Source organism: Acipenser ruthenus, chromosome 15 (assembly GCF_902713425.1).
Source record: "Acipenser ruthenus chromosome 15, fAciRut3.2 maternal haplotype, whole genome shotgun sequence".
NCBI classification, from domain to species: domain Eukaryota; kingdom Metazoa; phylum Chordata; class Actinopteri; order Acipenseriformes; family Acipenseridae; genus Acipenser; species Acipenser ruthenus.
The window spans coordinates 20,893,888-20,920,657 of record NC_081203.1 but is presented as its reverse complement, the minus strand read 5'-3'; the positions used below and the strand labels follow the sequence as shown (position 1 = coordinate 20,920,657).

General features: G+C 38.3%; 1 protein-coding gene across 1 annotated transcript in view; it reads right to left on the bottom strand.

The window, feature by feature from the left end:
- LOC117422305 (formin-1-like) overlaps window positions 1-26,770 on the bottom strand; it is a 132,985-nt gene that overhangs the window by 29,995 nt on the left and 76,220 nt on the right. The window contains 7 exon segments of the mRNA XM_058987413.1: window positions 1,107-1,199; window positions 18,773-18,893; window positions 20,216-20,275; window positions 20,736-20,882; window positions 21,802-21,931; window positions 23,377-23,465; window positions 24,234-24,295. Coding sequence (XP_058843396.1) covers window positions 1,107-1,199; window positions 18,773-18,893; window positions 20,216-20,275; window positions 20,736-20,882; window positions 21,802-21,931; window positions 23,377-23,465; window positions 24,234-24,295 — 702 coding nt within the window.

Genomic DNA, 26,770 nt, shown 5'->3' with positions numbered 1-26,770 from the left:
GCAAAGTCTGATTTCTATTAAATACGGAACAAACAATGGTGGATGCCAATTACTTTTGTCAGTTTCAAGTTATTTCAGAGAAAATTGTGCATTCTTCGTTTTTTGTGGAGGGGTACCAACAAATTTGAGCACGTCTGTATATGAACCATTTAACGAATGATTCATATTGAAAAGTTGACGTGAATCCCAGTGAGCTACAGTATAGTGGTAGTCCTGGTTATTGCCAAGTCTTAAACAATAAGATTGGAATCTAAACTCCTCTGGAATCTTTGCGTTTGGGCAGCCTTCTTTCAAACTCAATAACAAAGGTAAGAGACCATTATCACGCCTAAAGGAACTAAACAAAGGTGTATTCCATAGCAACAAGACACGAGTTGTGATATCTTGAGGAAGACAATAAAATAACTGTGACAAGCGCAATAAAAACGAAGTGCATTGGAGCAGCATTACAGAGCAATGTCAATAGATCAAGCTTGGTGGTCTACACAGTCAAACTGTGAACATATTTTATTTACAAGCATTCTGCTGGAGATTCCCTGCTAAGTTTACAGGAGACTATAATACATGCATCAGGTTTATGGCAATCTAATCTTGTCAGTAATAGTGTGTTTGATTCTTTGATCCCACCACTTACTGAATGCATTCACTGAATTGTTTTAACTTCTGACTCGGCGACAACAATACACAAACTCAAGAGGAAAACAGACAAATGAAAGAAATGAAGACATCAGCCTTTCACTTTGGAATTACACAGAACTTCTCCTAAACGAATGGGGGCGAGTTATTAAGTCAGCTTAGTTAACTAAAATACTTTTAGGATTGTCTCATGAATCAAGTCAGTAACTATTTGAGTAATATTACACATTTGGGAATGCTAATTTCTTGTATAATGGTTACAATCAGTTTAAATGGCTCTGGGAAGGCCACAGAAAATCTAAACACATCTACACACACAATCAACCTAGCTTTAAATTGCTGACTGTGGCACATAGCACAACACTGGGCCTACAAAGACTAGAAGGGGCTTCCAATATTACATTTTACTATAAGAGGTGATGTGTTACAAAGAAATGGGTATCTTTCCTTTTCAAGTTGATTTTACTCACCATTTTGAACAAAGGTTTCCATTTTCTCCTTAAAAGGCTGGAGATGCTCCTCTGATGAGTTTTTGCACACCACTGTAATTTCTTTTTCACAAGCTGTAAAAAAAATAAAAAAAATAAAATGTATTTGTTTGGCAATGAACACCCCATTCTAATTGCTCTCCTGTGGGTCAGTGGCTGCACTCTCCCTTAAGGGATTGAATCTGGGCCCTGGATCAAATCACAGAACACATAACCAAACATTTGCCTTGGTCCTGTGTCTTAAATTCACAGTACAAATATGGCTCTGAATTCATAAGACTGAATCCTCTAGGTTAATCCTTTCCACAGTGCCAGCTTTGATACTGAATAAGGAATGCCACAAGACGAACACATCGATGAAGACACTAGCCAAAACCATTGTCTACTTTTCTAATAACTTCATGATTGCGTTTGAAGTTGAATGAAGGTCAGACAGGGGGAGACAGACTCAAGGCTGTAGGAGGCATAAAAGGATGGCACGATGAATACTGAAATAACTTCCAACACATTGCTTCTTTCATGTGTTTAAGAAAACAAACTGGTTCTATATTTCTATTCCCATGGTGCCTCATATTTGCGGTCCATTGTACACATAGATGACTAACAAAACTTCATTTTGCTGATACTGCAGACCATTTGGTACCAATTATGCAAGAAATGTGTAACACTGTGAATCACTGAAGTGCAAAAGTACTGCTTGAGGCTTTTGGACATTGAACTGAGCTAGAAGTCAGCAGCATTGGGCTGGGCAGTTAGACTTCCTAAAAGGCGATGGGGCACAGTGCATGTTTTTCTTTCAGATGTACCCAAACCCAGCCTCACCAGCAAAGTGTACCTCATATCACGAGTAAAGAACAGGATGGTGAACAAATGTATAAGCATGAGGAAAGCATGGCTCTGCACATTTAAGTTACATTATACACAGTGTCCTAGTCTAGCAGTCTCCCTTTGCTGTGTATCTCTCGAGAGATTGTATGGAAAGTTGTATTTAATGAGGTCTAGAGCGCATTGATGAACGAAGGTCAGACAGTATTTTACAACTCAACCTCTCTTCACCTCTCCCTACTGTTTAGTACCTAATATACAGGGATATCCAACACAGGCAATAAAACCAACCCATCAAATTCGGCAGCAATCTGGAATCTTTAGGGTTCAATAATCAGGTTGGGTAGTTCGCAAATCCTAATGTGGCTGCTACCAAGCAGTGAGGTAATCCCCAGGCTCATAGATAGCAGATTTACTGGAGATATCCTCTGGAAGCAGTGCTAGGGTCTTCAACACAGCTCAGAGACAGCTGGTCTGTTTGAGAGACTAAACCAATCAGAAGCTACATAGTGAAGTCTGATTTTAAATAATTCTAGTAAATCTTATTATTATTATTTGTTTATTTAGCAGACGCCTTTATCCAAGGCGACTTACAGAGATTAGGGTGTGTGAACTATGCATCAGCTGCAGAGTCACTTACAACTACGTCTCACCCGAAAGACGGAGCACAAGGAGGTTAAGTGACTTGCTCAGGGTCACACAATGAGTCAGTGGCTGAGGTGGGATTTGAACCAGGGACCTCCTATATGAAAGAGGCACACATTTTGTTAAACGTATTAAATTTTTAGTGGTATTCTTTTTTTTTCATAGCATTTGAAACAATAAAACTGGTGAATGTATCTTGCACTCTTTTCCATACCGTTCTTCCCACTGAAGAAACGCATCTGACACACGCGAGTCACTTCTGTGAGTTCTTGTAGGAAAAACAATTCTGAACATTGTGTTTTTTAGACAAAGCCTCTTCCTGAGCACATTTTTAACGGAACTAAAACCCAAACTGAAAGTTGACCGGAGGTACAGCACTGAAGAATCTGCAAGGAGCGTTCGATAAATATTCTTCTCCAAAAACTTCAAATAAATGCCATTAAAAAAATCCAATTTACCGACCGTCGGGGTGGGCTTTTCTGGCAGGATTTTAAGTTTCCAACTATTTTTTGTGTTCTGAGCAAAAATAAATGGCCAGGAAGGATGAGAACAGTCGCAAACCCCCAAAGAAGTGGGCGGCTGACGGCACACGCTTCGGAGGACAGCGTGTCCTTCGCCCCTCCCGAGTCAGTGCAGGGGTGGTAGTGGTGAGCTGAGCCTAAAAAATAATTGGGCATTTCAAATTGGGGAGAAAAATAATAAAAAAAAACAAATTGGCAACGACTAAATTTAAAAAAAAAAAAAAAAAAAAAAAAAACTCGTCTAAGACAACTGGAAGCTGCTAGAGACTGGAAAATGCTGGCAGAGTTGAACAACGGCTTATTTTCCCACCTAAGATTGCCACCACTAACCTTCGACCTGATATTGTCTTTTGGTCTGGATCAGCACGCCTTGTTCACCTGGAAGAGTTAAGAGTGCTGTGGATGAGGCGTATGAAAGGAAGAAACTTCAGTACGCTCAACTAGCTGCTGAAGCGGAACAGGGAGGATGAAGAGTCCAGATTTATCCAGTGGAGGTGGGTTGTCGAGGACTTGTGGCACACTCCACAACCCGGTTTCCTAGAGACATCGGATTTAGTGGTCAAGAGTTGCGACGCATAGTGAAGAACTTATCTGATGCAGCAGAAAGGAGCAGCAACTGGCTCTGGTAGAGACGAAAATATTCTGGTTGGGAATCTCAAGCACAGTAGAAAAAAAGCAATGTCGATGGAAAGGAAGGTAAGTAAGCTGGGCTTAGCTGAGTGGGGGATGGAGGGGGGTGATGCTGGGATGCAAGAATCACTGTCGAGCCCTCTTAAGGTGTTGTGGGCTAGTCGACGAAACACCAAGGATGGAAGGTGCCCATTTGAAGACCCCAGAGAAGTAACCTATTCACAGTCCAGATGGTTGTCATGCTGATGTGCTAGGGAGGCTGCACTGCAGCTGCTGTGTGTGCTGATGCGCCAGGGAAGCAAAATAGGCTGATCTCTGGAGCCAGCATTACACTTCAGTCATTAACACCATGCAGAAGGATATCTACATCATCAGATGGAAGGAAACGCAGATGGATCACATTAGTTTACAGTAAAATAAGCTATGTCTTAGTTGGTGCTTATCTTGGCGAGAGCTGAGTCCAATATCAGCATGAAGTTTTACACCTACTCACATGTAATGGAAATCCATTGCGCTGCTAGGAACTGTAACTGAACTATTTTAATAGTGTGTGTATGCATTAAGCCTGATTAAACATGAAACGGTACTTCAGTGTGGATGCTTTGAGCTGGATTAATTAAAATGTTTTTGAGTACGGTTCTCGAGATCGGTTATGCAGTGTGGACAGGGCCTTATTTGCATTTTTTTGCGTTGTGTAAATGGGTCTGAGAAAAGCAGTTTTGAATCATTATTATTATTATTATTAAAGGAGAGTAGAAAATTAGAACCGTTTGCTCATCCCTATTTAAATATCACTTTGACATACTGTATAAATCAGACTCCCTCAAACATGACCACTCTGAGTTGGCTCAACCGCTTCATACACATGCAAGTCATTAGTGCTGTCAAGTTTCAGCTCATTTGGTCTTTTAAATAAAACTGGACCCATTTGATTTGTAAGCTGTAAAGGGGTTAAAGGAAAAAATAACACATTTTCCACCAACAGTTTGCCAAGAGATTTCATCAAAACAAAATGTTGCCTTGATCAGCCAGTGGGCAAAACATTGGCACAACAAACTTTGCGTTTGTGCGTGTTTGTCATCCATTAGTATCAGTTTCCAAGCCAACAATGCAGTCAGTGTGCAATAAGAAGCATCCAGCTTCAGTGTTATACTGGACAGAGCAATGTAAATGTACTGTAAATGGCAATATCAAATAAAAAAAAGCTTTTACTAATAAACTCATCAAAGCACTAGAATAGAGGATGAGGGCCTCTGTAGTGTACATAGTGGTTCTGTTGTAACTTACCACTGATTTTCAACAAGCCACATCTTACAAAAAACCTTAATAAACATAGGCATGGGATGTTGGTAGTGATTGGAGCTCAGTGTTACTGTGCACTTTTATTCCTTCATAAAACGTTGTTTTTGCAGCATAATATGACACAAAAAGTGACAAAGTGCCCGTATTTTAGCCCAAGACATATTTATTGAACACTGAACTCCATTCAGAATTAAAAAAGGGTTTATTTATTAAAGCGTTAAAAAGAACTAGATAGAGCAAGATTCTTTATAATACCACAATACACGCCCAGTGTAATGTTGCCAAGCAGCAGCCTTTCCTAGAAAAGAAAAAAAGAGCCCACTGCTTCTTTTGCTTTTCAGACTTTTACTTACACTAGCTGGGTGACCTTTTATAACGTACACTAGAAACACAACATCGACAGAAAACAGTTTAACTAGTTAATTGTTTATTCTCACTGCGTGAAAACATAACAAACAACTTTGTTATTAATCTGGGGAGCAATGCTTCATCAATGAAAGCTAAAGGCAGATCAAAAAAGTGAGATAAAGCCATTAAGGTATGTACTGTAAAGGCTCCGTCTAATTGTTGAGGGATCTGTGAGTATTTCATCTGTAGTCTAGACAGTGATACACAGCATTGTGCAAAACACAGTAAACAATGGGAGATTGGAAACCCTTTCTTGAGGAAAGCGATCCATTTTCTAGCTTTATATTAAAAAGAGGATCCAGAACTGCAAAGCTATTATTTTGTGGCGGCTTTGTGTTGGAAACATGGTCTAGACAGAAAAGGCCACAAAAAGGAAATTAAAAAAACAACACCAGTCACATAAAAATGACAGAAATGGGGGGGAATCTTTCACTCCTAACACCGCAGAATATCCAGTTGCAGTACTCTGTGTTTACAGGGTTATTATGGTTCTGCCCAGATACTCATAACTGGCGCAACCCCATCCCTGCAAACAAATACATGCTGTTCATTTAATTGGGCAACCACAGCTAATCTGCCTGAATTTACTCAGGGGTTTACATCAGGTTTATTGAATACTTCCTGTTTGTGAAGTGCGAACTGCCGTCTACCCCTCTATCTAATATCTACTTATTGGAATTGTTCACTTCAAATGCCAACAGCCCATGGTAAAATAACAAGTACAAGCATGACAAGATTAACAGATACAGATAAAAAGAAGAAAAAGGCTTTGCAATATATTATTATTATTATTATTATTATTATTATTACTGTTTGATATGATATGGTCTAAGGTAATTTGGCCTGAGTTCTGAATCTGCTTTTTAGTTCTAGTTACCAGCCATAGATATATATGTATATACAACACAGGCTAAACTAACTACAGTGTCTTTATGTTAGTAAGCGCCATCTAGTGAACACCTCCTGTGGATCAAGTTACCTTTTTAATTGTGTACTGATTGTTTGAAAGCATGAGCATCAAGGCTGTAAATCATTTTTCCTTGCCTCTTATTGGCCCAACATTACCCCTGCCCCCTTAATATTTGCGAAGAACATAGGTTTGTTCTTTGCTTGTTGTTTTTTTACTTGAAGGAGGCTCTCTGACAAGACCGTGATAATTAATCATTACCACTGTTATATTACCAAACACAAAAAAGATCTTCAGCGGGGGACCAGTGAGGATACTTCTAATGTTAACAGGCGGTAAAGTGAATGAAAGCCTTGGATATCACGAAATTCCTTAAATAACATACTGTGATGCTCTTAATCGAAGCTAACTGAAAACGGCGGCATTCGGGTTCCTGTACCCCATCACTGCAGCCTATTTTAATTTAGCTTTTGATATCACAAGGGTAAAGGGATTTTAATATTTTTGGCTGAGTGATAAACTTTGTCGTTCGTCCAGCTTACTCCAGGTTTTTTGTTTACTGCCAACACGACTTACAGACTGCCCTCCACCTGCAATTCAGTCAGAAGTTATCTCTGTGTTTCCCCAGATAGCAGCTGTTTGGATGTGGTACAGTGATAACTGTATAATACACACACACATCTCTGCCTTTGTCTTTGCTGTTTGTTCTTTAAGTTTCCTGTACAATCTGAAGATCAGGAGGGATCTGTCTACAGTGGCAGTCATAATAGTCCCGGTTCTGAAGTTCAGTTCAGCAAGCACTGCCTATCAACATAGCCACAGATAAGATTACAACAAATACTGTTTCCATTTGAGTTTTGTGTAAACTGTGGATGTAGATCTCTGTGAAATACCAAACATTTCATTGTGCTCAGTCTATTTCAAAGGGTTTCTTTGATTATATAAAACAAACAGAAATAGGAAATGGCATTGATTAAGATGAACGCTTATTCAACACTTTAGATATTTTATTTGTCTCCTAACTCTAATAAACACAACAGTGTCATGCACCACAGAATCATTACACCAGAATTTCTACCAGACCAACTCGTACATATTTGTAATGGTTATAATTATTCAGAGTGGTTTCTGGGGTTGCTTTCCAAATGTTTTCCCCGTTTTCTAAATTTCACAGAACTGCTTTCCAGACATCATTGGAATGGTCACAAACTGCCAAACCCACCATCATGATGTCATCATAACTCTTGAAAAAACACCGACTGTGGCGGAATGGTGCATTGTAATGGGTCCCTTACAAAGGTTTACATAGCAAAGTGTGATAAAGCATACATTAGTGAAGGCATAGAAAAGCTATTTCAAACATTGTAAAACACAGAGAGTTATGATAAAACAAATAAATGTGGCAAACCATGGTAAATGCATAGTATAACCATGGGAACACTGCCATTTTCCATTTAGTTCTCCAGCAGCTTCACATTTTTACTGGACTATATAAACAAAGTCTGATTGGCTGTCTGTACTTTGCATAGATCTATATCTGTGGTAGTGTTTGTTGTAACTTACTATATTAATTAGCATCACTCTTCCACCAGTTCAAGTGCCATGAAAGTCTACATCACACTTGGATAAGTTTCTGTTTTAGTAGTCACTGTATATACATATATGCATTCAATTAATATAACAGAAGTACCATTACCAAAATAGTCAGTACCACAATCAATGTTTCCTGATAATCATAACGTATAAACCTACAACTCCATATTTATTATTATTATTATTATTATTATTATTATTATTATTATTATTATTATTATTTATTTCTTAGCAGAAGGGAAATACTGTATAGACTAGACTAGACTTTGAATTGAATCACTGAGATTAATAACTTTTTATTGCACAAACAACACGTCCTTTTGGAATACATATTTCTGAACCGTTAATGTTTCAGATCAAGTGGTTATTAAAATTGCTTTGGAAGGTGAACAGAGATGTATGCATGACTGTGTCAAAGGAGGAAAAACCCACCCACATCATCGCTTAGATAATGACAGCATTTTTAGGTACAGTACCAATGAACCATCTTCTAAAGACAACTGCCATTTACGGGTGAGTCTCGTATTTTCATCATCTTCATCGACTTGTTATACAAAGCCGGTACGAAGGGAAAGTTGTACAGGTTTGTACAGGCATCTTTTCATAACCTGGTATGACACACTCACCTGTGTGTGCCTGGGGTCCCACACTTAGGCCCCTGACTTGTTCTCAGAGGTATTTTCTTACCGGCTGATATACCACACGAAACCTGTCCTTGTTACCAGGTAAAGCGTATATACTAATTTGAGTCAAATAAACAACACTGAAATATAACAAAGTTTTAGGCCAGGCCTGGTCTGCAGTTTTGTAATCCCGCTTCTTGACCAAGTATGTCGTCTCCTGACCACTGCCATTAAAGTGATCACAGCTAACACACAAATTCCGTACATTATTATTATTATTATTTATTTCTTAGCAGACGCCCTTATCCAGGGCGACTTACAATTGTTACAAGATATCACATTATACATTATTTCACATTATACAGATATCACATTATTTTTACATACAATTACCCATTTATACAGTTGGGTTTTTACTGGAGCAATCTAGGTAAAGTACCTTGCTCAAGGGTACAACAGCAGTGTCCCCCACTGGGGATTGAACCCACAACCCTCCGGTCATGAGTCCAGAGCCCTAACCACTACTCCACACTGCTGCCCCAAGTACATCTTACCTGTTGTGAACCTCCATTCATTAGATCTCAACACATGTTACTGTAAACATGTATTTGGATTTAAAATCTGGTACTGCACTTGGTCAAAGACACCTCTGTTTGATATCAAGGCTTTCAGATAGTATTGCACTTGCCCACCTAGAGGGTGAAATTGTCTCCACCCCTTCAATGGCTTCTTACCTGTAAAAAAAACAATCAGCTGCTTCCTGTATTGACTGACATGCTTTCAACCAGTAACATGCTATGACCCAGAACACACTGCTGAGGCGAAATGATTCAGGAAGTGCATGTATAACATACTTCATGTGAAAAAGGCAGAGAAAATGAAACTCCCTTTAACCTAAAACAATTATTTTAAATGTTAAATATAAAGATAATGAAAAATCCAGTTGCTCAGTCAGCTAGAAACCTCGTCTCCACCTGCTCTAGCACGTAACACTGCACAGCAAAAACAGCATAAACAAACAGAATGTTTACTCAACAAGCTTTTGAATGGATGCTTTAAATGAACAATGTCTAGATCAGTACTAGATTTTTATGTCAGTACGCTTGTGATAAGGATGTTTATGTACAGAAATAAAATGTTATTGTCTATAGCTTATCTACCTGCCCGAGACCACTATGAAGGCTATTGATACATTTTATAAATTCTTGAAAATCGTCATGAGGCAGACCCAGATAACACTCTTCCGCAAGGCACGATTCCCCATTTCCCTTAGCCAGGGAAAGAGCACAGGGTCGTTGCCATCTCCAGGAGACTTGCCTGCAAGATCTTTAACAGGATGAAAGAATCTGATTCCTATGTTTCTAATCATATCTCACAGGCGCCAGGGCAACCTTTTAAAGACTCCAGTAAGTCTCAATACGAGAGGCATTAAAAACACACAAGGTGTACTCTTACATTCATCACACAGAGAAGGGTTCATGCAGGTGTGTTGCATCATACACCAATACTATTTAAAGTTAAACAAATATTAACACTTACATTAATATATATTTGTACTCCCAAGCTCTGCTTCACCCCCCCCTGTTCCAATGCTGTTCTTTTCATTCTCTCATTAATTGCTTGGTCTTCCACTACTTTACTTTGATATCACAGTGCCTGTTGTTTCCCACTGTTTTATAGTAGATCCCCCTGGTTTTCTCTTTATTTCAGTATATGACAGGCCCAATACACCTGTGTGTCTGAACAGATGATACAGCTATTTAAACTGAGATTCACTTAGTTTTTAGAGTTTGAAAACACGTGAATAAATTGATCAATTAAAAAATAAATTACTTTATAGTGGTTTTTGTATTATTTATATATGTAATCTATTGTATATTGCCTGCCAAATTATTTTACTTGCCTATCAATTTCACAGGGTTTTAAAGATTGATATAAATAGAGTGCACACATTTAAAATTCATTGAAAGCAGAGGGCTTGTAAGATTCTAAATTGACCAATTAGCTTTTAAGGTTTGAGTTAATCAATTCAATTACCTACCATTTCTGTCACCCTTATGTCAGCCACTCTATTTTGAGATATTATGCACCTAAATATATTAAATTGGAGAAACGATTTCAATGCAATACATATCATACAAATATCATGTATCATATGACCCTACACAAATACATATGTATATGTATCATGCAACCCTGTGTCAAGTAGCCCAACAATCTGTTCCAGCATACATGGAAACACAGAAAGGCAATGCGACACGTGCTGCAGACAGATTTACCTGTTTGTGTTCACGGCTCATTAACTTTGACTCTTTACTATACTATATATAATGCACACTGGTGATGTAGCAGAACAGACGAAATCACAACGCCTTCTCAACCTCTTGCAGTGCTGTCAGTTACTGCATACCGCTCCATACTGTATATGCTGTACATGCTTATTCTGCTGTTCCTACCATGACAGACTGTATTCACAGTTATCTAAAAAACACAATCAATCAGACTGAGGAATGCACAAACTACATAAACAAATGGCATGTGTACACCAACCAGCACCTTCTAAAATGTACGATTACAATCTAAGAATGACTTCCAGTTATATTATTATTTATGTTAAACTTACTTAAGGTATTAATAGTGTCTGGGTCAGGCAAACTGAAAAATAGATGGTTTACACCACAAATTGATGGTACTGGAAAAAATGATGATATTACAGACTTACTGTATTTCAATGTATTTATTATATGCATGATCAAACATTTCTTTCCTTAGGTGATTACAAATGTATTAGAAACAGGGAAAGTCCAGTTCCATGTAAACAGTCAATAGACTGTTAACATTTTGTTACGGGCAATTTGTTAACATGTTTTGCACCTCAAATACAAACATGGGCAAACGGTTGTGTTCATATATATACAGTAGCTTCTCTAAGACCGAGTGGGAATACACTGCCAGCCTGCATAAACACATGTTATAAAATGAACTTAGCTTCTCACCTTCTTTACGAGGGACATACCGGTTTTATTAAAATTATTATTCCAAACCTATTTTGCCAGCATATGCTGTTTTACAACCCGTTTGGCACTTTGGTGCGGCATGATTAAGCTTTTTCTGTAAACTCTTGTGGAGACTACCACATAAATGACAACACATGGGAGAAATATATGTGTGAAGTGTCCAATATGTGAAAACATTCATTATTGCAAAATGGTTTGTTTTAGTGCGTATCAGTACCTGTTATGTTTCAGAGCTGTGCATTTTTATAGCAGTGTATATAAGGAGGAAGAATTATCAAACGCCTTCAGTCATCTGAAAGTAATATATTAGGCTCCTGAGTAATAACTGCTGCAACCTCTCACACCTGCACACTATGTACATAGATTTGTGCTGGGCAATACGAACCCCGCTCTTATAACAATGCACCTTTGAGGATGCAAAGAAAAAGTAATATAATATTATTGAACATAGACTTTGTATAAAACATGAAAGGAACACATGTTATAACAAACATGTATTGGTTAATAGAATATCTGTTCTCAAGTCACTGGCTTCTTTCCTGTCAATAACCAATCAGCTGCTTCCCCTATTGACTGACATGCTTTCAGCCAGTAAACAATCTTTGACCCAGAAGACACTGCTGAGGTGAAATAACCCAGGAAGTGCAAGTGCAAACAAATAACCAGAGAATAAGGCATATACATTGAGAGCTTCCTTTAACCTAAAGTAGTACCAGATATTTTAAAATGAAAAAACATGTGGAAGGGAACATGGCTAAAATGTATGTCATTATTTTGTTAGCTACAATTAATTTAAAATTACAATCTAAGTCTCCTTTACACAATGACCCTCCCCCCTTCCAATCACCAAAACCTGTCTCTGGTGCTGTTTGTGTTTCATTACAAATTAGATTCCAAATGATCAATGCACTGAAATCACACTTCATTGTCACAAATAGGGCCAAAATCCCTTCAATGCTTAGTTATTCACAGGAATTCATTGGTTATGTAACACAATTTTTGTTCCTGGGTAGTAAGTGTTATTTCCTAATTGCTTATGCCTCAAAAGTATAGAAAATGGCTATTATTCCCCACAAACTTTGCTTTTGTGACCAGGACAGTGATATTTTGAAATTTACCTATTTCGTTCACATAAAGTCAGAAAAAAACAACATATGAATCCAAATTAACATGTATTTATACTAAAGTAATACAAAAATGACTACAAAAGATTTAGAAGTGAGTAGTTTTTCGAGATTTACGATTATACTGTAAATCACTTTCACGAATCAGCCCCCAAATGTAGTCTCCCATCATGTTCTCGTTATACTGTCCTTCATTGACAGCTCATCTAGGAGCCTCAAAGCCGTGCTGCTCCATAATGGTAACAAGTACCCGTCTCTTCCCCTGGCTCACTCGGTGCACCTCAAAGAGGATTACAACAGCATCAAGACCTTGCTGGACGCCTTGAAGTATGATGAGTACGGCTGGGACCCCCGGAAGGTGCTGAAGCCACCACTGCACATCAAATTGGGCCTTATGAAACAATTTGTCAGAGCTCTAGATAAGGAGTCGGCAGCCTTCAAGTACCTTCAGGACTTCTTCCCTAAACTGTCTGAGGCAAAGGTCAAAGCCGGTGTCTTCGTCGGACCACAGATAAAGAAGATCCTGGAATGCAATGAATTCCCCAAGAAGCTCACTAGTAAGGAGAAAGCGGCTTGGAACAGCTTTGTTGCAGTGGTTCGGGGCTTCCTGGGCAATCACAAGGCCGAAAACTATGTGGAGCTGGTTGAGACTCTGGTGAAGAACTACGGCACAATGGGCTGTAGGATGTCCCTCAAAGTCCATATCCTTGATGCTCATCTTGATAAATTCAAGGAGAACATGGGAGCGTACTCGGAGGAGCAAGGCGAGCGCTTCCACCAGGATATACTGGACTTTGAACGCCGCTACCAAGGACAGTATAACGAGAACATGATGGGAGACTACATTTGGGGGCTGATTCGTGAAAGTGATTTACAGTATAATCGTAAATCTCGAAAAACTACTCACTTCTAAATCTTTTGTAGTCATTTTTGTATTACTTTAGTATAAATACATGTTAATTTGGATTCATATGTTGTTTTTTTCTGACTTTATGTGAACGACAAGACACAAATTCGCCCGTTTTCTCATTGGAAATAGGTAAATTTCAAAATATCACTGTCCTGGTCACAAAAGCAAAGTTTGTGGGGAATAATAGCCATTTTCTATACTTTTGAGGCATAAGCAATTAGGAAATAACACTTACTACCCAGGAACCAAAAAAAAATAAAAAATTGTTACACGGTGTTATCGTCTACTGTACAAGGGTTAAACTAATGTAATCACCCAAGCCCTCCTGGAATGAGGGAAAGCAGATAGGCCCTAGCAGCGCTATTTACTGCTGTTCTCAGAACAAGTTGAGGGATGTCTTCCTTGGGTTTGACACGCAAACCACCTTTACCACCAATCCATAAAATAAATCTAATGTACCCTGTAATACAGGCGACCCTGGTTAATATTACTCAAATTATTTACATCTGAAGGGCCGCCTCTGTCTGGGTAGCTGGCCCTGACGCTCCTCGGAGTCAGTCTCCACTAATCACATCTGGTTTCATTTTAGACTTTCACTGGGATTCTGCCAGAAGCCAGAGCTCCTAATGGCCCACAATAAATTACAGTGACTCATCAACCTTCTGCTGGATGTGTGAAATCGTACCTTGCCCTATTAAAACAAATGAAATTTGGGCACCGATTAGGGTTTATTACCAAATTGCATTTAGCCCTCCTCTGAATTAGCCCAGCGATTCAAAATTTCAATATATGTTAATAGTGTAAACTCTCACATTTTAGCACTTAGAAGGTGTGCGTGTGTTTGTGTACACGCATGTGCACAACTATGCCTGTTTGCTTGTGTTTTATGCATTTACTTTTAAGCAGCTAATTAGTGTTACAAAGAATTTGCTCCACTGTTTATTTATTTTTTTCTGAATGGCACATTAAAGAATAGGACCAGCTCACTATTAAAACCAGCACTATATTCTGGATCCTTTTCTTCTAAATGATTTTGACAGCCCAGGGGGAGTTTCCCAAAAGCCTAATTAAGTTTGTGAGAGGATCGTTAGAACAAGATTTGCCAGCGCAAGTGTCTCCCAAACTCCTTGTGTCTTTAGTGGTGTCGGTTAGTTGTGGACTGCTTGTCAAAGAGCGTCGCCCCAATTATTTTGCGTCTCCCGACACTCCGGAGCACTGTGAGCTGTTTGTGGATGTTCACAGCACTACAAACTCCAACAGCATCAGGAGAGCACACACGCAGACACACTGTGTATACGTGCTGATCAGAGTTTCTAGAGTGATGACTAAAAAAAAATCTGAAAAATCAAACCACAGTGAAGGAGGCAAGTAGTGCAGCATCACTTCAGTTTCTATGACCGAGTGTTGAAAGTTATGTTGAAAGAATCTCCTTCTATTAGGATTCTATTAAACTATTTTGCTCAGTGTCTTTAGTGGGCCTAATAGATTCCACTGTTTTCAATGAAAACATTATGAACAGAAAAAAATCCATCCCGATTGAGAGACTTCATCGTTAATTGAACTGAATTAAAATAAAATTGCAGTACGTTTCCTCGTAATATCCTGTAAGCTACATTGCAGTCTATGATATTATGCATCCTACCCCTTATTTATCCTGTTTCTTCAAGTGGTTTATTTTATGAATATTTTCTTTTAAAATAAATGGCCACTTGCGTAGATGGAGTGCATTTCGCTAGTGCCCTGTCTGGACAGTTTTAACTTGGTTTGGAAACATTTTAATTTATTAGAAACTATAAAAACTCATATAATGATAATTCTTTTTATTACCGGTATGTATAGCGACAGAGACTATAGCGACAGAGTAATCACATGATATAGTTTTCAGAACGTTTAGCATTGTTTTCGTTTTGTTTTGGTCCGACTTTCCGTCCTGTAAATGAACATGTCCAGCTGCTGTCTAAATAAAGTTACTGGTGGCCGCTTACTTGTACAACGTGAGAAAAATGTGAATGAGTGCATGTACTGGTTAAAATATCTGTATACATTTATTCAGGTTATAGCCAAATCAATTTGAAGCATCTATATGAGGGTAGGATTGAGTGTATGATAAAAGTTTGATGAAGATTTATGCAAAAATGAAGCCAGTTATCAGGTTCACCATGTAGAGTGTGACATGCAGAGATGGATGGAAGGAAAGACATGATTAATCAAAACTGGGAAAGAGAAAGGCTGACGTGACATTGCCAGTTCAGGTATGTTTCAGTCAATAAGCAATGTTAAAGTTACCGCTAGCAGTTCAGATTGCCCTTCCTGTTGGAAATAACGTTTTTATTTAGGCAGAACTGTTCTCACTGTAACATAGACGAATATATACAAACTTTAATATCGCATAACGACAACTTACTGCAGAAGCATACGTTCAATAGTAACAAAGAAAATTATTGATACCAGTATTTCTCTCTGGGGAGCTGCATCTGAAAAAGCTTTGTGAAAACGTTTGTAATTCTGTATGGTAATTGCAGCCTTATCCTCCAACTCCAAGAGTATTTATTTTAAACAAAATGACATTCAAATAGAACTATGTGCATTTGTTCTTAAATCACAGGACTGAACAAAAATAAAATCCATGTTTCTTCTTCTGTGCTGATTTCTGGTTGTTTTGAACCCATCAGCAACAATTACCAGAGGTATTTTTTTTAACTCTGTGATGGGGAAACACGTCAGGGGTAATTCGTATTAGCCATGCCCAGGGCTCCAAGGTTTTGAGCATTGCTATGGAAGGGTTATGAGGCTGGACATATGTTTACTTGGCAAACGCAGGCAGGGTAATGTATTATCGTTTTAATGTTCAAACTGCATCCACAAAGCAATGCAATACATTGAAGTAAGGAAAAACTTTTTATATTTTTGTTAAACTATCAGACCAATAAATATTCCCTTTAATCTAATTTAACCTAGCTGACATTTTATGCTGTTTATACATTTACCAGTTATTTCATAAATGAACGGGCTATTCTATAAATTAACCAACATTTCCTTGGTCATTTTATAAATGTATACATCAGCTGGTAGCTTCATACATACAATCTTCAACCCTGGTTTAGCAATCATTATGGTTCTTGATAACTATATTTAAAGGACTTTTAAAGCTGCTAATGTATTCGAAAGTATGAATGACACCGAACAATATTTTGGACAATGCAAAAATAAATCTCTGACATTTTACAACATTTAGGGGCATGTTGTTCATTTCTACACATAATATACAACATGTTTTAACAATTTTAATTAGCATTTCAAGCTGTAAACAATAGTCTTCTTGGAAAACCAACAAGATACATACAAACGGTATTGTAAACAAATACAACTGCATGGTTGTGACAAAAGGCAGTATTACAAATAAACACGCACACTGACTGATTAATCACAGAAACGCTTTCTGTAAAATGTTAACCTACTTTCAATAACAAATGTGGTCTGTGGTTGCATTTTATTCTCTTTCATCTGTTTGTGTCCTCTCTGAGCTGTCTGTGTCAGTTACTTTGTGGTTAGGAGACGTTTACGAACACTATACTCCAGGGATGGGTAACGTTTCTCATCCAGGTTCACAGCAGATAGGATGGGAGGAGCCTATACCTCTTCTGTTCTATGACATTTTAAAATGGCTCCACTGTGACCTCTGAACTATGTAAAAAGTATAAGAATGTGAAAAGCTAACTTCCTAACGAATCTCTCTGTTAAAGACAACAAACTCCACCAACAAACCATTGCCGTGGGGAAATAGACTTTTGTAACAAATGGAATTCTCACTAGCATGTTGTGTTCTGATTGGTCGTGCAGCATATTGTCTTGTGAGTGGTAACTGACTGAACATTTACAGTTTGACATGCCTTAACTTCTACTGAGTGTAAGAAAAGCACGGAAAACTACAAAATTACTGTGTAAGTTACTCATGGACAACATATTAAGGGAAAGTGTCATTCTTTTTTATAAACCAGATATGCATAGGTGCTGTATTCTGTAAACTAGCCTTTTGTAACATATAGCGTAATGTGAAGATATTACAAAGCTGATCTTTTCCCTGCATACTTTAGCTGACAGATGTGCCCAGTTCTGTCTGGCCTCTTGTAAAAGAGCACGGTAGCAAAGCTGGAAGCCCCCGACAGGAAAGGAGATCAAACACAGATCATGTTTCTGCACAAACTACCAGTGGAGAGGGCAGGCAGGCCAGCAGCCTGACAGGGGCCAAGCCACTAGAGAAAGACAGAGCGCTCCCGTGTGACTGTGCTGAATAAACAACAACTGATACTTCCCTTGTAACGCTGACCCATCGTGGCCACCTCAGAATTCAGCCCATTTAATGGAACAAATACATTATTTCTAGACAAGGGCACCTCAAATTAATCCTCGAGTAGCAACCTTATCTCGAGCTCAAGCTTGAGATCTTTTCTGCCTATTTCCAAACTAGTCCAGATTGCACTGTTGTCCTAGGAAGTTAAGAACGATTTCCTTTTGTGCTTTTCCCCCCATCTACACTCATTTGACTACCATAATTGAAGTTATCATTCTGGATTTTAATCCTAATTCTCTGATGTCTCTGATTGAGCATAAACCACTTGCTTACCGGGCTGAAGGAAGCACAGCAAAGAGAAGCAGTTACATGATAGCCTTGCTCTGTGAGTTGTATAGAGCATAACTATAACCCTATATTATCTACAAGACACATTTTAACATGGTCGAACACTCACTGGTACACTACTTTTTGTTTTACTAAATACAAGTCAAAAGCTTCAACCTGGTCTTTTACCGCATACAGGCACTGATTAATTAATTTTATTTAAAGGAGCCACTGTTCTCCTACTGAAAAGTAAGTAGCTTCAAATTACATTTACATTTTTTACTGTCCTCTTTATGATGTTTCCAGTTATTCAGAGCGGTTCTTCTTGCAATGACTGAAACATTGTAAGAATGTGGCAACTGCTTTGAATTGAGCCCCACCTTTCATTAACTGCAATAAGATCCACTCAGGTTGCTCTGAAACATCATACAAAGATAGGAGGACAGTTAAAAAACAAACCATTAAAATGTAATTTGGAGCTACTTACAATTCTGATGAGCAGGCGAGTAGAAACTGCAACGTTACCGTCCAGCTCCTTCTTCAGCTTCCTCAGGTCCTTCGTCACGTCCTCAAACTTGACCTGCGCGGCCAGAAACAGGTCCTGTGGCTCTGGGAGGGGGAAGACAGTCTTCTCCGTTCCTGCATCCTAGGAGTGAGGGAACAGCGGGGTCTGTAGCAATCATCTAAACACCAAGACTCAGACACCTGTCCAAGCGCTGTCTCTGCCCAGCATATTTTTATCGTCTATAGTCTTTAGGCACCAATCTCAATACAGTACAGAACAAAATCATGCATTTATATATTAATTATGAAAGAAGCACACATTTTGAAAATGTTACTTAGAAAAATGAACATTTAATATATTTTCAAATTGCTCCTTGGTGCATGTCCTCTATCAACCCAATGAATGTATGTTTGCAGAGTGATTGAAATGTATTGTTTTTATAACCATATTTAGACCCAGGGAAGAATGTTCCCTCTCAATTGCACTCTGAAAAAGGTACTGGAACCAATTAAGCAAGTTTATTTGAGATCTGCTGTAACACACACACACACACACACACACACACACAGACAGACACACATATACACATACTACTATTACTCCCTGTCCTTGATTATGGTGATTACTTTTACTAGTTTACGTCTACTCAGTCTTTACATAAACTAGACGTATTTTACAACTCATGCTGCAGACTTGTATTAGAATACTCCGCTTTGACTCATCATTGTGGCATGTATGTAAAATTAGGCTGGTTTTCACTTACAGACCAAAGGCTTTACCATTGGTACTGTTTTGTGTTTAAGTTTCTTAAAGGACTGGTGCCTTGTTATTTAATTGCTCTGGTTAATAGGTATGATACCAACTATAATCTGCGTTCCTGTGATTCTGTCAACCTGGTTGTTCCAAGGGTTTGGTTAAAATGTCCTTTGCATATCTGCTTCCAAAAACTTTTAATTTGCGTGGGGAGCCGAGGACACCCTGGCCGACCTAAACCCTCCCCCACCCGGGAGGCGCTTGGCCAATTGTGTGCCACCCCCTGGAAACTCCCGTCCACGGTTGGCAGTGGAATAGTTAGGCTTTTTTTGTGGCATTGTTTATGTGTGCATATAATCGATTGGTATTCAAATTAACCACATGCTTCTCTAAGCGCTGGGACTCAGTTTCTAATGTACGTTGCTTGTTATATGGGAATGTGTGATTTTGGTGGGTGAGTGGTCGGTGTTCCAAGGTGTGCAGTGCTGTGTAAGGGCACACAGTAGTTCCTGAGTGGCAGGCTGAAGGTTCTCTCACTCATAACACTGTGTATTTCCAAGACAGTCCAAGAAAAATTGTAATTCTTCAACTGGTGGGTGTATGCCATTTCTATGTGGTCATACCTTTGCTTTTATAAAATGTATTATCTACTATAAGAAACCATTTCCACAATCCTGCAAAGTTCTATCACTCTGAAGAAGTAATATTACCTTGTCAATGTATCGTAGATAATATGACACTACGTAATCCACCAAACTGGTTTTATTGTCCTACAAAAGAAGACAAAAAAGTTATAATTTCTGCAGCTGCCATTATAATGACCTGATAGTTAACCCTTCTTTACATACAAAACTTCCCAAAGCTACTGAGGGTTAGTGACAACATGAATGAACAACATGGATTTGTGTATATTTAGTACATTACATGAACATTTCACAAAGATATATGACAGATAGACTTAGGTTTTAGGATTGACTGAGGACCACTGTCCCCAATAGAGGGCATTACACCACACATGACATCAATACAGTCCTGTCTTGGTTAAGGAAATCTCCTGATATATTTTTGATAAATAGACTGTACTGCTGTTTGTTTTAACAATAGTGTATATGAATGCTACCATGCAACACACTCCCACTGATCAGGTCACACAAACTGTCCAATACACATGGTACAGTGGAGACTCCAAGCACCAATGCTTTTGGACTGGGGTTTATAAACAATGCTTACCCTGCTCTTCACGTCTTTCAACTTTGGTAAAATTTCCAACCCAAAGCCATCCGCCTGCCCTCTTGTACGATTCCCCCCGTTCATGTAGTTTCCAAAAGCCAGGATCAATCCTAGCAAGTCCTTGACACTGCGGGGCTCCAACAAGCCCTTATTGGAAACAAGAAGAAGAAACCAAAACTGGACTTTATAAATATGGCCGTGTGTATTTTTTTTTTTATAGTTCACCACTTTTATTTTACTAAAGAGAACCCGGGGAAATGATTCTGCTTTCACCTCCATCCATCCCTAGTTTTTTCTTGTCAACCTACTTCAACTAATTTCTTTGAAGTGTTCCTTGCTTGTATATCAGTAATCCTTCCAACAGTCAGTTAGGGAAGTTTCTTTTAAAAAGTAATTGCTTACAGTTACAAGGTACGTGAACAGAATTGTAACTACTCATTATTTTGAAGACTGTTTAACTAGTTACAGTTACAAATAGTTACTTCTCACGCACAATTTACCTTTTACGAGATATTTTTTTCAGTTTGGTCAGGCTGCAGCTCGAAATATTCTTTAAAGATCCAGCTATTGAACCCGCTTCTTTCCTTCCTCTGACACCATTTTCTATCAAGGTGATATGAAAAGCGTGTCGCGAGACCTGCATGGTTTGACTTGAAATGTTGACGGGCTTTCTGATTTTCACATTATGCATTTGCCGTAGCTCCTTTTTTTTAAATGTAATGAAAAGTAGCTTGGTTATTTTTTCACATAAAATGTAATCCGTAAAGACATGTGTAACAGGGCAAGGTGCCCTGTACATTGATTTGTTTATTTATTTTTAATTACTGTGGATGAGGCTACCCATCCACGCTACTAAACAATATAATAACAAAACCAGCCGCGCTTCACAGTCATAACAATACATAAATCATAAAACAAATACAAAATAACACAAATGAGACACAGTTCTAAAAATAAATAAACAAATCAATGTACAGGGCACCTTGCCCTGTTACAACATGTAATTTAATTACAATACCGCGTTACATGTGTTACTCCCCAACACTGTCTACAGTATAAGTCATACCTTGCAAACACGATCCACAATCTCTACTTTGCGATGGACTAAAGCGATTCCCTCGGTGAATGCAGGCTGGAATATAATACAACGGGCTCGTCCAGAGAAATCAGGAATCTGAGATAACTCGTACAAGAACCTGAGAAGAAATACAACTTTGAAAAACTGAAAAGTATTTTTAAAACAATGTCATAAAATTACAGTGCAATGAATGAAAAACACTGTCGTTGAACTTTAAAAAACAAAAAAGATTTGGACCCCAGCATCTAGTTGCAGATGAAAAGCCTGTCTCAACTTTGTTCCTTAGCTGGGCAGCTTAGTCTTCTGTTGACGCAAAACACAGTGAAACGTTTGTCTAGTTTCATATCACTAATGACTATGTCATGACTGGGTGTTTATAGATCTGTGGAGACTATATGTTAATAAAGGCTAAAGTATGGGGCATCTAACTAAAGATGCTGACAAGCAACCTAACAAACGTAATAATAGCACCTCTCAAGGTGCTTTACAAAATAAAACAACTAAGCTAGCACAAGACACAAATTTTGCTTGCAATATATTAAAATTTAAGTTTAAATATAACCTACAAATGTCTAAAATATTAAGAAAATATTCCAAAGAGCTTGCTGTAAAATCATTTTGAAATGACTGATAATAAACCACTTGGGGAATGTTCTGCAGTAGTGAGTTAGAGGCAGGTAAATAAATACATTGTATATTTGCAAGACAATTATTAAAGGAAAGTAGCTCCATGAATAGGAACAGTCAAAGTGCCAGTGCCAGTGGGCAGCAGTGTGGAGTAGTGGTTAGGGCTCTGGACTCCTGACCGGAGGGTCGTGGGTCAATCCCAGGTGGGGGACACTGCTGTACCCTTGAGCAAGGTACTTTACCTAGATTGCGCCAGTAAAAACCCATCTGTATAAATGGGTAATTGTATGTAAAAATAATGTGTAATAATCTAATTGCATGTAAAAATAATGTGATATCTTGTAACAATTGTCAGTTGCCCTGGATAAGGGCGTCTGCTAAAGAAATAAATAATAATAATAAAAATGATATGCCTTGTACAAACAGTAAAGCCATAATCTAAACTTCTCCCTTTATTTTGGTAACCAGACGTATTGTGGAGCTGTTTTGTTATGAAATGTCTTTGAAGAATTCACATTAACATTAACAATGGCATATTAAAAAAAAAAAAAAAAAAAAAAACATTTTTGAAGATCAAGAAGTTTTCTATAAACGTCAGTGCCGGGCAGCACTGAATCGCTGAACGAGGTGTTTAGTTAATTTTTTTCTTTGAAATGTCACATAAACAAAACATCTAACTGTTAACATTGGACCTTTTTGCAGCATTCAGACTACCCTTATTAAGTGTAGGTAAATTAACCTAAATAGGAAGACACTGAGAAACAAAATCCCTCAGAGTCCCCAGCTCTGGAATCTGTTATGAAAAAGTCACAGTGACAGCTTTCAAGGCTCTATTTACTCAAGAAGAGCAATTAGATTAGACAGAGGCAAGACAGTACAACTAGCTAATGAAGGACACATTGGAAATGAGCATATAAATCTGCAGACGACTCTTACTGTTCTGGTTTGTCAAGCAGCTTCACTTCGTCCTCTTTCAAAGTTTCGTAATGCTTCTTTATCTTATCCAGCTCATCGCTTTGTGCTCTCTGTGACGTGTTAAAAAGGACAGGAAAAAACAGGCAGAGACTTTCAATGCAATTGTTTACGCATGATGAGGCCTGAGTTCTGAGGGGAGTTAGGTCTGGGTGACCCAACAGAGCCAAAGTGTTTCATAAAGTTGCCAATGCCCAGGTTGGGGTCATCAAGAATAAACTCCATTAGAGTTCTGTAGTCACAATGATGTGGTTTTATTTAACTGTGTTTAATTACAATAATAATACAGTGAATGTACTAAGTGTCATAATAAAATAACTACATGAACTAATAATTAAAATGAATTTAGTTCATAACCAAAACAAAAACAACTTTTGTTTTCCTAATATTAATTGTTCACGAACTGAAAAACTGTATTAATACAATTAATTTCAAGTTGATAACACCTGTGTTTCTCATTTATTTCACTCATAATACTGCATATGAGCTGCAGTAGAATTTATTTTCAGCTCTGGGTTCTGTGATATTTTCTAAGCCACCCATTATTCTGTAAGGGATAAAAGGGGAATGCTGAGAGAATGTGAGATAGTGTGCTCATTCCCTGCCTAGAATTGATTCAGAATGATTTGTTCTTTTGGTCTATAATGAAAACAGATGTCCGAAAGTCCCTGAAAATAAGACTGAAATCAATGCAATGTCTGCATGGAATAAAAATGTATGTGTGCTGTACCAGGGGGATGTGCAGGATAGCATTCCCCTGACTCACACCCACTGCCTTTTATTAAACACCCACCCACAACTGCAATAAACTGAATACTTACGTTTTCATACAACGCTTCAATGGTTTCCAAGTCCACAACTGAGTTGTCCACAGTCAGAACAGCTGGAACAGTAAAACCCATTTATTAGACAGTTTTCTTATAAAATAAGATTATTTAAACCTGAGCATGCTGTTTTAATTAACTTGTGTGTGTGTATTTGGAAACAATGCTCATTTCTGAACAAAGTTTAGAAGGTTAAATACATTTAGTCATGCTATTTCCTTCACAACATTCCAAGCCTCAATTCAACAGGATTTATATGTTATTGACAGTCAGTACTTGGGTTTTGATGGGGATTCAGCTGGTCTTTTTTATATGCTAGTGTTTTAGTGCTCATAAAAGGTGTGGGACAATAGTACTGGACAGCCAGACAGGAAGACTTGTCGTGGGGCAGGCTCCATCTGAGATAGGCCTAAAAGCTCCTAAGTCTTCTCACAATGCGCTGAACCACGACCAATTCCATCCAGTCAGCGGCTTCTCCTGAGATTCCCACAACATTATACTAAGAGTTCTGTCACATGTTTGTTTTGAGTCACGACTAGCAGGCATGCGTGACAATAGTGCGTGTTTTACACCGGACTCTGCTGATCCAAAACAAGGTTCTTGAACCCACAGTTTCAGGGCGAGGACAAGGTGTTTGAACGGCAGCCTTCTCACAGCACAGCATCTCCTGCACACAGTACATTAAGCAACATGGACACGGATCACCAGTAAGAGCCTGTAACTGCTTAACCTCTGACCCCCTCAGCAGGAACCACCACAGAACTTCATAACGATCTCTAAAGGGACTAAAGGGGAGGGAACGGCATTGCAGACTTGATCAGGCTTCCTCCTGAGGTGGCCTGCCTTTTCACATCAGCCACTATTAAAACCTTCTTTTAATATTTAACCCTCTTCGGTTCCTCTTTTTTAAATCTGTCTGATGATAAAACAATTAAAAAGATCAGTAAATTACAGGAAACCATGGAGAATGGAAAGTGGAAGACAAACATAGACTAATGCTGTCTTTACCATGTCTTTGAACAAGCGGAACCATGCCTTATCTGGGCAAACAGTCTGCTTGCTTTACCAATACTTAAAATACATACCAGGAGTCCAGGAGTTGCTAAAACTCTACAGTAACTGTACATATTCCACTCAAAGTTTACCAAATTTGCACAGTAATTGTGTAGTTTCCCCATGGTTTTCCAATGGTTATATTAACCATTTACCATAGTTTTCCATTTTTTTTTTTACCAAGCTTCCCCATACCTCTCTGCGCTTTACAATGCTTACCTATGCTTTCACTATGTTTAATACCCTTTGGTATGGTTTAACTGAACTTTTATAAGGGTGGTATTGGTGATGTTATTTTGGAATGTGCTATGTTGTAATTTTAACAGATCAATTTCTTGTTTGTAAGAGACTGAGTGTGATTGTGTGTGGCTGCCTCTGCTGCTGTCTTCAAGGACCCCCTTTGAGAATGACATGCAGACTCAACGGGTTCTCACCCTAGGCTTAGTCTTCATATCTAAGTTTTTTTTTTAGTACTACTGACTGTCACATGAATTGGGGGTTTACAGTTATAGATCTCTTGAGAGATGTTAATAAACACTAAAGTATTGGGACATCTAACTAAAGATGGTGACAAGCAACAACAGTAACAACAAATGTAAATCATATTTAAGGTGCTTTACAAAATAAAACCACTTGGGGAATGTGTCAGTCAATTAGAGGCAGGTAATTGGTGTGTAAATAAATAATGACATTGTATATTTGCAAGACAATTATTAAAGGAAAGTGGCTCCCTAAATTTGCAGGAATGTTAACCAAGGCGAAAACAGTGAAAGTGCCAGCGAGAATAAATCAAAATCATATGTCTTGTACAAACAGTACAGCCATAAACTAAACTTCTCCCTTTATTTTGGTAACCAGACATATTGTTGACCTGGTCTTATTTCCATCACTGGCGTGATGTGAACAATAAACCGATTTCAGTCTGTAGGAAGATTTGTGCAAGGTATCCTATTATAAACTTAAAGAATTGGCTTTGGTAGGCTATTTACATAGTTTTAAGATGATTTGATTATCCTTTGAGGCAAGGCAGGGTGAAGTATGAAATTACTATTCAGTTTTGCTGGTTAACTTTTATTAGGGCTGCAACTAAGAAGAGACTCCTCCTGAAAGCTTTAACATTGATTAACTGCCCAGAGCTGTCACAGTATGCATTGGGGGATTGTTTATAGTTATAATCACAATGTGATTATAAGGTTGTCTAGTTGTGGCCAGGAGGCGACACCCAGTCTTTGCACAGTGCCATCTCTCCTCTGACTGGCCACAGAGGTTACGTCTTCACATTGCAAGTGATAACGGCACCCTTCAGCTGTAGTTTAATACAGCACAATCACGACAAATTGTTCAAATGTGGCACCAAAACATGCAATATGTTTCAGGAAGAATGTGTTGGTAAGAAGCCAGGCTTTGTCAGACAGAACAAGAATATTTACCGTTAGTCAGAATGGTTATTAGTGGATTTTGAGCACATTTACAAATTTGTA